Genomic DNA, 11,885 nt, shown 5'->3' with positions numbered 1-11,885 from the left:
AGAAGAGATGCTCTGTTCAGGCAAGAGGCCTTAATGGCTAGACCATTCTCAACTTCTTCGAGCTGCTGATCCATAAAGCAGATTTTCGGATCGATTTCCCGGAACCGCTTCTGCTCAGTTCATCAGATTCAAGTGCCCTGGGCAGTTAACCCCTGGCTGAACCTCGTCTGCCGCCTCCAACGGTTCACCTCAAGGGATTCCGACGTGTTTGTAAGGGGTTTTTCACCCCAATGTTCTCTCTCCTTTGAGCTGCCAACCATCGTGTTTCCACGCCGGTCAAGATAGCATATATCATCACCCTGCTGTCGAAAAAGCACCTACTGGGCTACTAGCTCTGTGTGGATGCCCAAAGTCCTGCTGTGCCAGCTACTCTACTTTGCTGAGAATTCAAGCGAGTGTTTCAAGGTCCTACCAACGCCCTGACTCAGCCAAACAGCTCCTGACTCTCCGCAAGGTCGGCGCAGCGTGACGGACATCATCCAGTTCCGACGTGGCAGCAACAAGTGGCTGAACGACGAGGCGCTCACGTGGTGTTTTTTTGAAGGGTCTTTCGACACCATCCAAGATGAACTGGCCATCGGAACCACGGACAACCTCGAGTCCCTTATCAAGTTGGCTTCACGCATAGACAAGCGCTTGAGGAGAGAACTCAACCGTAGACCGCTCACCTAGCTCCTATCGGTTCAGCCTCCGAGTCTCCACTTATCCTCGCTGGCTCCACCAGAACCCTGCAGGTTGGACGCATCTCCGAGCTGAAAGAGAGCCGCCGGAGAGGGAGCGATGCTGTCTATATTGCGGCAAACGGGCCATTCCGCTCCACGTGTCGGGCTCCAGGGAAACGCACTCTCCGTGCAGGCCTGGGAGGACTGTAACGGGAAACATAACCTCCTCCATCCATCCAACTCCGCCTGCTCATTCCAGTTTCCTTCCTGGACGACCACGAGTTTCTCTTCAAGCTTGGTAGACTTGGAGCCGCAGGTAATTCATGGATGGGGTCTGGGCGAAAGAGAATGGCGTTCCTTCTGAACCTCTGAGTGACCTCATAGGGTTACTACGTTGGATAGAACCTTTGGGATCTGGACTTGTCACTCGTGCCACTACCCCGTTGGCGACTTTCGTTTCCCAACACCAGGAATGATAACTTCATGATCTCCTGTTCGGTTTCCCTCTCGTCTTGGTTATCCTGGCTTCACAGCCATAACCTCACATCGACTGGTCTGTGGGCACTATCAAGCAGTTGGGTCCTACGTGCCAACACTTGTATTTCCCGAGTTCCCGAGTTCCCTTCCGAGTCTCTTGAATCCATCGACCTGTCCGAGTTCCCGAGTGTTACCATGACCTCAAACTGGTATTTAGCAAACAGAGGGCCACCAAACTACACCCATAACCTTACGATTGCAACATCGACCGTTTCCGGGACTGCCTCCCAGGGTCGGATTTTTTCCCTTTCTCCTCCCGAACGAGCTGCTATGGATCCCTACATCAAGGACGCTCTGGCAGCAGGCTCATGCGTCCATCTAACTCGCCGGCGGAGGCAGGGTTTTTTCTTTGTGGCCAAGAAGACGGTGGATTACGACCTTGCATCGACTACCGGGACTCAATGCCATAACGCCGTCGTAACCGCTACCCGCTACCCCTTATGGCCACAGCCTTGAGCTGCTCCAGGAGCATTGTCTTCACTAAGCTTGACCTGCGGAACGATCCATCTTGGTGCGATCAAACCGGGGACGAGTGGAAGACCGCTTCAACACGCCTACTGGTCACTACGAATACTCGGTGATGCCTTCGCCTGACCAACGCTCCGGCTGTGTTCAAGCGCTCATAAACGATGTTGCTTAGGGATATGCTTAACATCTTCGTGTTTGTTTTACTTGGATGCATCCTCACTTTTTCGAGCTCCCTTCAAGACACACTAAGCATGTCAGACAAGTGCTCAAGCCTCCTAGACAGCCATTTGTACGTTAAGCCGAAAAGTGTGAATTCCATCCTCTCGAGTACAATTCCTGGGATTATAGTGGAACCGGTCGAGTCCAGATGACCAAGAAGGTAGGGGCGGTAGCGGATTGCCCACCCCCAAGTCGTTAAGGAAGTTCAGCGTTTCCTGGGCTACACAACTTTTACCGCACGTCATCAAGAACTTCAGCTCGGTGGCAGCCCCTCTCTCAGCTGTAACCAGGGTGACACAAGGTTCTGTGGGGAGAGAAGCTGAGACGGCTTCCAAGGACCAAGCAGCGCATCCTCTCTGCTCCCATCGACACTACCAACGGCGGATGAACTTTTGTGGTGGAGGTAGACGCATCAGAGGTTGGGGTTGGAGCTGTCCTGTCCATCAGAGGGTGAAGAAAGAAGCTTCATCCTTGCGCTTCTTCTCTCATCGGCTTACCCCGCCGAGAGGACGATGTGGGGGATCGTGAACTCTACGGTTAAGATGGCATTGAAGGAATGGAGACACACTGGTCGAGGGCTTCTCACGTTCAAGTGCTGTACGGACACAAAAATCTGGAGTATATCCAGCAGGCGAAGCGGTTGAACTCCAGACAGCTCGATGGTCTCTTTTCTTCGCCGATTCAGTTTATCTCACCTATAGACCGGGTCGAAGAATCTCAAACCGGACGCCTTGTCAGAATCTACTCTCCTGCCATTCGAGAAGATGACTGACATGATGTCCTTCGGCCGCTAAGATCGTGGCATTCGGGCAAGTGGAGGATACCGTGAAACAAGCTCAAGCCATCGAACCGGGCCTGGAGGAGGTCCTGCTAATCGGTTGTTTGTTCCAAGGCAGCAAGGTCCAAGTCTTCTGTGGGAGGCACTCCTTCTGCCTCACCGTTCACCCGGCGAGGTCGCACCTTGGAGTTCACCAGCTAAGTTATGGTGGCCCACATAAAAGTAGACGTTGCCACTTTCGTCAAGACCTGTTCGTGTGTGCCAGGGCAATCTTTCACCTCCGCCCTCAAGGACTCCTTCACCCTTATCTATTCCCCCACCGACCCTGGCCCATATCTCGTTGGAACTTTATTACTGGCCTTCTCCGTCCCATGGTATACTACGATCCTAGTCATCATCGACAGGTTTCTAAGGCGGCCAGTTTGTTCCTTGACAAATTACCTTTGCAAGGAAACAGCTGAGTTGGTGATTAACATGTGTTCCGAGTCTTTGGGATTCCGCAAGATAGGGTTTCGACAGAGGTCCCAGTTCGCTCAAGGTTTTGGAAGGCTTCTGCAACTCATGGGGCCAGGCCAGTTTATCTTCAGGACCATCCGGAGTCCAATGCCAAACTGAGAGGATGAATCAGAGGTGAAACCACCTCAGATGCATGGTTTCCAAAACCCGTCCACATGGTCATCCTTCATTGTTTGGGCCGATACGCGCACAACACCTTGTGTCCTCCTCCACTGTATATCCCGCAGAGTGTCATTTGGCTATGCGCCTCTATTGTTCCGGACAGGAGGGCAGAATCAGAGTGCCTCAGCTCGAGTTCATCAGACGCTGTCGGCTTACGTGGAAGAAGGCACGTCTTAATCTTCTGCGTTCCTCTCAGCAGTACAACGACAAGCCAACAGACGTCGCCGTCCCGGTCCTACCCTGTACCCCCGGCAGAGTATGGCTCTCAACTAAGAATTACCACTACGGGTGGAGTCTCGCAAGCTGTCCAGAGGTTCATCGGTCCCTTTAAGATTAACAGGAGAATCAATCCGTTACTTTTCGCCTACACTTACCCAGATCCCTTAAGATCAATCCAACATTTCACATTTCTTGTTAAAACCTGTTGTTTGTTCTCCCTTATCCGGCAGGCAGACCTCCCCCTCCGCCCGTGTCATCGGTGGCCAGTCGGCTTATACCGTCCACCGGAATACTGGTTCCCGCCGGTGCAGCGGTCCTGGCAGTATCTGGTGGACTGGGAAGGCTACGTCCGAGGAGCGCTCCTGGGTTCCTGCAAGGACATACTGGACCCTGCACCTCATTCGTCAGTTCAGGACCCTCCACCCTGAGAAGGCTGTAGGACGTCAGGAGCCGTTCTAGGAGGGGGATTCTGTCAGGTTTTTGGCCAAGACTGTTCGGGTTTTGGTCACTAGATGTCCCATTGCACTTTTTTGTACTTTTTGTTTTCTTGCTCTAATTATTTGTTTGCACTGTAGTTAGCACCAGCCCAGCCCAAGCCTTGTTTATACAGATATTTCTCTTGTTGGATTTTCCAGAGTTCTCTGGTTTAGTTCTTGTGTATTATTTGAGTAGTCTTTTGAGGTTTGTTTTTCCTGCTGTTTTTTTACCACTTTGTGGAGTTTTCTTTTGTATTTTGGAGATTTCATTTTTTGTGCCTTTTGGTTGGCTTTATTTTTGGACATTGTGGATTTAGTTTCTTTGCCTGAAGATTTTGTTCTTTAATTAAACCACCATCTCTAGTACTGCTGTGTCTGCCTCATCTTCTGGGTTCTGACGATTATTAGTGACTGTTTCTCGCACCGGGTCCTGACATCATCCGAACGTGAAAATAGCGCCCCCAGCCATAAGAAGTTAACCAATCGTGCTATTGTTGGTTTTTTCACATTGTTTGTAACTTATTTTGTACATAATGTTGCTGCTATCATGTCTTATGACCGAAAAGAGCTTCTGGACATCAGAACAGCGATTACTCACCTCGAATTGGGAAAAAAACATTTCTGTAATGAGTCGAATGGGAAGGATATAGTCCAAACACACGAACAGGCCCTCATCCCCGTTATTCGCAGGAGAAAGAAACTGAAATCCTTAACTGATTTCCTAGTGGCTAATCTGCCTTTGCCATCCTTACTGTTAGCTAACGTTCAATCGCTGGAAAATAAATGGGATGAACCAAGAGCACGCATATCCTACCAATGGAACATTAAAAACTGTGATACGTTATGTTTCACCGAGTCATGGCTGAACGTTGATATTAATAACATACAGCTGGCGGGTTATACACTCTATCGGCAGGATAGAACCGCAACCTCTGGTAAGACACGGGGTGGCGGCCTATGTATATTTGTAAACAACAGCTGGTGCACAATATCTAAGAAGTCTCGAGGTTTTGTTCGACTGAGGTAAAGTGTCTCATGATAAGCTGTAGACCACACTATCTACCTAGAGAGTTTGTATCTGTATTTTTCGTAGCTGTCTACATACCACCACAGACCGATGCTGGCACTAAGACTGCACTCAATGAGCTGTATACTGCCATAAGAAAACAGGAAAACGCTCATCCAGAGGCAGCGCTTCTAGTGGCCGGGGACTTTAATGCAGGGAAACTTAAATCAGTTTTACATCATTTCTATCAGCATGTTAAATGTGCAACTAGAGAGAAACAATTTTAGACCACCTTTACACCACACACAGAGACACGTACAAAGCTCTCCCTCGCCCTCCATTTGGCAAATCTGACCATAACTCTATCCTCCTGATTCCTGCTTACAAGCTAAAATTGAAGCAGGAAGCACCAGTGACTTGGTCTATAAAAAAGTGGTACTACACCGGCTCGGACGCTCGTTGGATGTGGCAGGGCTTGAAAACTATTACAGACTACAAAGGGAAGCACAGCCGAGAGCTGCCCAGTGATACGAGCCTACCAGATGAGCTAAATCACTTCTATGCTCGCTTCGAGGCAAGCAACACTGAAACATGCATGAGAGCATCAGCTGTTCCGGACGACTGTGTGATCACGCTCTTCACAGCCGATGTGAGTAAGACCTTTAAACAGGTCAACATTCACAAGGCAGCAGGGCCAGGCGGATTACCAGGACGTGCACTCCGAGCATGCGCTAACCAATTGGCAAGTGTCTTTACTGACATTTTCAACCTCTCCCTGTCTGAGTGTAATATCAACATGTTTCAAGCAGACCACCATAGTCCCTGTCCCCAAGAACACTAAGGTAACCTGCTTCAATGACTACCGACCCATAGCACTCACATCTATAGCCATAAAGTGCTTGAAAGGCTGGTCATGGCTCACATCAACACCATTATCCCAGAAACCCTACACCCACTCCAATTGGCATACCACCCCAACAGATCCACAGATGATGCAATCTCTATTGCACTCCACACTGCCCTTTCACACCTGGACAAAAGGAACACCTATGTGAGAATGCTGTTCATGGACTACAGCTCAGCGTTCAACACCATAGTGCCCTCAAAGCTCATCACTAAGTTAAGGACCCAGGGACTAAACACCTCTCTCTGCAACTGGATCCTGGACTTCCTGACAGGCCGCCCCCAGGTGGTAAGGGTAAGTAACAGCACATCCACCACGCTGATCCTCAACACAGGGGACCCTCGGGGGTGCATGCTCAGTCCCCTCCTGTACTCCTTGTTCACTCATGACTGCATGGCCAGGCACGACTTCAACACCATCATTAAGTTTGCCGATGACACAACAGAGGTAGGCCTGATCAACGATGAGACAGCCTATAGGGAGGAGGTCTGAGACCTGACCGTTTGGTGCAAGGACAACAACCTTTCCCTCAACGTGATCAAGACAAAGGAGATGATTGTGGACTACAGGAAAAGGAGAACCGAGCACGCCCCCATTCTTATCGGCAGAGGTGTTGTGCAGCAGGTTGAGAGCTTTAAGTTCCTTGGCGTCCACATCACCAACAAACTAACATGGTCCAAGTACACCAAGACAGTTGTGAAGAGGGCACGACAAAACCTATTCCCCCTCAGGAAACTGAAAAGATTTTGCATGGGTCCTCAGATCCTCAAAAGGTTTTACAGCTGCACCATCAAGAGCATCCTGACGGGTTGCATCACTGCCTGGTATGGCAACTGCTTGGCCCCCGACCGCAAGGCACTACAGAGGGTAGTGCGTACGGCCCAGTACATCACCAAGCTTCCTGCCATCCAGGATCTCTATACCTGGTGGTGTCAGAGGAAGGCCCTAAAATTGTCCAAGACTCCAGCCACCCTAGTCATAGACTGTTCTCTCTGCTACCGCACGGCAAGAGGTACCAGAGCGCCAAGTCTAGGACCAAGAGTCTTCTAAACAGCTTCTACCCCCAAGCCATAAGACTCCTGAACATCTAATCAAATGGCTACCCAGACTATTGGCCATTGCCCCCCCCCCCTTCTACGCTGCTGCTACCTCTGTTTATCATCTATGCACAGTCACTTTAATAAACTCTACCACATGTACAGTGGGGCAAAAAGTATTTAGTCAGCCACCAATTGTGCAAGTTCTCCCACTTAAAAGATGAGAGAGGCCTGTAATTTTCATCATAGGTACACTTCAACTATGACAGACAAAATGAGAAAAAAAAATCCAGAAAATCACATTGTAGGATTTTTATGAATTTATTTGCAAATTATGGTGGAAAATAAGTATTTGGTCACCTACAAACAAGCAAGATTTCTGGCTCTCACAGACCTGTAACGCTTCTTTAAGAGCTCCGCTTCCTCCACTCGTTACCTGTATTAATGGCACCTGTTTGAACTTGTTATCAGTATAAAAGACACCTGTCCACAACCTCAAACAGTCACACTCCAAACTCCACTATGGCCAAGACCAAAGAGCTGTCAAAAGACACCAGAACAAAATTGTAGACCTGCACCAGGCGGGAAGACTGAATCTGCAATAGGTAAGCAGCTTGGTTTGAAGGAAATCAACTGTGGAGCAATTATTAGGAAATGGAAGACATACAAGACCACTGATAATCTCCTTCGATCTGGGGCTCCAGCAAGATCTCACCCCGTGGGGTCAAAATGATCACAAGAACGGTGAGAAAAATCCAAACCACACGGGGGGACCTAGTGATGACCTGCAGAGAGCTGGGACCAAAGTAACAAAGCCTACCATCAGTAACACACACGCCGCCAGGGACTTCAAATCCTGCAGTGCACACGTGTCCCCCCTGCTTAAGCCAGTATAGTCCAGGCCCGTCTGAAGTTTGCTAGAGAGCATTTGGATGATTCCAGAAGAAAGATTGGGAGAATGTCATATGGTCAGATGAAACAAAATATAACTTTTTTGGTTAAAAACTCAACTCGTCGGTTTGAGGACAAAGAATGCTGAGTTGCATCCAAAGAACACCATAACTACTGTGAAGCATGGGGGTTGAAACATCATGCTTGGGGCTGTTTTTCTGCAAAGGGACCAGGACGACTGATCCGTGTAAAGGAAGAATGAATGGCGGCCATGATCGTGAGATTTGAGTGAAAAAACCTCCCTTCCATCAGCAAGGCATTGAAGAGTGAAACGTGGCTGGGTCTCTTCAGCATGACAAATGATCCACAACACACCGCCGGCAACGAAGGAGTGGCTTCGTAAGAAGCATTTGCAATTCGCTTCTCTGGAGTGCTGCCTAGCCAGTCTCCAGTATCTCAACCCCATAGGAAAATGCTTTGGGGAGTTGAATAGTCCGTGTTGCCAGCAACAGCCCCAAAACATCACTGCTCTAGAGGAGACTTGCATGGAGGATTGGGACCAAAATACCAGCAACAGGTTGTGTGAAAAACCTTGTGAAGACTTACCAGAAAACGTTTGACCCTTGTCATTGCCAACAAAGGGATATATAACATAAGTATGAGATAAAACTTTTGTTATTGACCAAATACTTATTTTCCACCATAATTTGCAAATAAATTCATTAAAAATCCTACAATGTGATTTTCTGGAATTTATTTTCTCATTTTGTCTGTCATAGTTGAAGTGTACCTATGATGAAAATTACAGGCCTCTCTCATCTTTTTAAGTGGGAGAACTTGCACAATTGGTGGCTGACTAAATACTTTTTTGCCCCACTGTACATATTACCTCGATTACCTCGGCACCGGTGCCCCCGCACATTGACTCTGTACCGGTACCCCCTGTATATAGCCTCGCTATTGTTATTTTACTGATGCTCTTTAATTATTTGTTACTTTTATCTCTTAGGTATTAGGTATTTTCTTAAAATTGCATTGCTGGTTAAGGGCTTGCAAGTAAGCATTTCACTGTAAGGTCTACACCTGTTGTACTCGGCATATGTGACTAATAAAATTGTATTTTATTTGACTCAATGCTGTAATCGCTATTTCCATGAGGAGAGTGACCACCATGGGGCTAACAGTTGTCAAACAATGTCCTGTTGAAGATGTTGGTACTCAGTACTGTAATGTCTACATACCAGTAGTACTGTACACAACTCTAGTGCTCTAAGGTTGCAATGTATGTTTGTTTTCATCCTTTCCTTTCGATCAATGACCGGTGTGCTGCAATGCCAATTGAGTGCCAGGGAGAACCAGACTTCCGCTGTATAAAACAAATGTTGTGCACCTCTGGTTTATTCTTCTAAGAATTTTTTCTCCAATCACCAGTGGCCGGCAGAATGGAGTCAACAGCAGCCTCCACAGTGAGACCAGTGAAGGGGAACCATCGCTGCACCAAGAAGACCTGGAGCTGTCCAAGGTATGGATGTCAAGCAGTGCTGCCTGGTCAATCCATACCTGGTACCCATGACTGTGTACAAGTAAACAAGGCTCACACAGAGAGAACCTGTAACACTAACAGTACTGCTGTCAGATGCTGAGTAGAACATTTGAAGGCACGGGGCATGAGCTGAGGATTATGATGATTGCATAAGAAGTGGCCCAAGGGGTGTGTGTAGTGCATAAGTAAGGAATCTAACCATCAACCAGGGTGGTTTGGTTTTGCAGTCAGGGCTTAGAGCTCATATTTTCCACATAGCCTACTGCTGGGAAATTATAATGCTGACCCTGGCAGCATATTATTTGCACATAACCAGAAATAATTCTAGCATAGTTTTTAAAGCCAGCTTTGAAACAGGATTTGCTTCTGGATGTAATTAGACTCAAGTGGTCTTTTTTATAGTAGGGATGAAATGAATGCCGGTTCTGTAGCCATCTGTGTAATTTTTCTACCAGACATCCTCAAGCCAAATAAGGGCTTACACGTTTCTGGGAAAATAAATACCGGTGTACTGGGCTCGTTAGGCATACGTTTCAGATAGATTATGAAAAAATTATCTCTGTTTTCAGTTTCGATTGTTTGTTCTTCTAAATTAAATGCACTATTATGTGGGTTGGGTTGAATGCTGTAACAACACAGAATACAACAATTTAATAAAAGTCCAATGATGGTAGTGACTGCCCATTAATGTTATCACTTACAGTATTAACCATTATTTATTCACATTACTTTACTATAAAATATTTCAGTTGTTGTGTATATTACATTTGTTTTATTTTATGACTTTATTATTTCATTCCAAGTCATCATCTCATCTCTATAGCACTGCTGCCTATGCTGTCTGACAAAATCACAGTTTTAGTAGTTCTTCAAAGTTAATAAGGCATACTTTTTTGACTGCTGAATACAAACTATCAATCACTTAGATTATGTATTTTCAGTTGGATCAAAGTACCAGCACCTCCAATGCTCTTCTGCTTGAGACCTCTATAGAATATTATCTCAAAAGTAATGTGGAGCTCCTGCACCTAAATATAAACAGTCCCAGCACCCAAAATAAGTTTCAGTCCAAGTCAAGCACTGGATATCTCCCAAATCAACTGCTCTCTATCCCTCTCGATCACACGTTTCTCGGTCTCTTCTCTCCGTGTTTATCAGGGATTTCTGTTGGAGAAGCAGTTTCTGCCTATCTTCATACTGTCTTTGTTTGAATGGTCTGCTGGGAGACATTTCGATAACTGTACACCCACACTGTACACCCCGTAGAAAGGGTGCTGTGTTTTCCATCCAAATAGGACACATTTTGTAGAGTTGTTGCGCGTGCTAATTTTCAAGTTATCAAGTGTGGCCAACAGTGCTTGTCTAGCAACACATTCACTCAACCGTATTGTAAGGTCAAAATGTTCAAATGTAAAAAAATATGAAAAAACAAACTATATTCATAGCCTTGAGAATTCTCTCTACCCCTTAATCTCTTCTGCCTCCTCTTGTCCCCCATTTCCTCTCTTCAACCCCTCCTCGTCTCTCACATGGTTCCTTATTAGCTGCTAGCCTCTCTGTGTGGTCTGAAAAGATCCCTTTATTAATGTGCTAAGAACCATGTTGTCTCTGCTTAGAACCCTGTTGTTGACATTGTGTTAAGTAAAGTACCGTATCTATCCCTGGCAGTCAGACATATTTTGTGGATCACACATGCTTAGCCTACAGAGGGTGGAAAATGCTGACAATTGCTGGAAAGACAGAACAAACAGCATTGTGACTCGTGATGCACCGATATTACATTTTTGGCCGATACCGATATCCAATATTTTCCTTGCCACAAAAAAAACGATACCGATAACCGATATTTTGAATTTTAGTGGCCTTTTAAGCATTCTAGTACAGTTAAATAGTTAACACACACACATGGACGCAGCAGTCTAAGGCACTGCATCTCAGTGCAAGAGGCGTCACTACAGTCCCTGGTTCGAATCCAGGCTGTATCACATCCGGCCGTGATTGGGAGTCCCATAAGGCAGCGCACAATTGGCCCAGTGTTGTCTGGACCATCATTGTAAATAAGAATTTGTTATCGGTATCGGCCAAAAATGTCATATCGGTGCATCACGAGTCACAATGCTGCTTGTTCTTAGCTATAGCATTCTGAGTTTTCCTGGCTTGTCACCCTCTTCCTCTGTAAAGGTTGTTCTTGGAAATATTAAGTAGGTCAGCGGTAGCAACAGAAAATAGGAGGTTGCTTTTCTCCCTCAGTTTGTTGGCTTTGTCAGCTGGCCAAACAAGCAGAGAATGAGCTCATCAAAACACACTCCCCTAGCTCACCGCCGGCCGCCCTTTCAGTCCTCATCAACATCCTGTGGAGCTTCTCCCCACAGAAATAGTGGAAGGAATAGAGGGAATTATAGAGGGGGGAATAGAGGGAGTTATAGAGGGGGGAATAGAGGGAGTTATAGAGGGAGTTATAGAGGGG

The 11,885-nt window shown here is 46.8% G+C and overlaps 1 protein-coding gene across 1 annotated transcript in view; it reads left to right on the top strand.

Annotated features, from left to right (window-relative positions):
- The first annotated feature begins 342 nt into the window (after positions 1 to 342).
- Positions 343 to 11,885, top strand: part of LOC111950499 (uncharacterized) — a 98,960-nt gene continuing 87,417 nt past the window's right edge. Inside the window, exons 1-5 of the mRNA XM_070434295.1 lie at positions 343 to 391; positions 455 to 611; positions 725 to 868; positions 3,792 to 3,883; positions 9,225 to 9,397. Of these exons, the coding sequence (XP_070290396.1) occupies positions 343 to 391; positions 455 to 611; positions 725 to 868; positions 3,792 to 3,883; positions 9,225 to 9,397 (615 nt within the window). The remainder of the gene's footprint in view (positions 392 to 454; positions 612 to 724; positions 869 to 3,791; positions 3,884 to 9,224; positions 9,398 to 11,885) is intronic.

Source organism: Salvelinus sp. IW2-2015, linkage group LG23 (assembly GCF_002910315.2).
Source record: "Salvelinus sp. IW2-2015 linkage group LG23, ASM291031v2, whole genome shotgun sequence".
In the NCBI taxonomy this organism is placed as follows: Eukaryota; Metazoa; Chordata; class Actinopteri; order Salmoniformes; family Salmonidae; genus Salvelinus; species Salvelinus sp. IW2-2015.
Note: the sequence above shows the minus strand (reverse complement) of the source record. Positions and strands in the feature narration are given on the sequence as shown.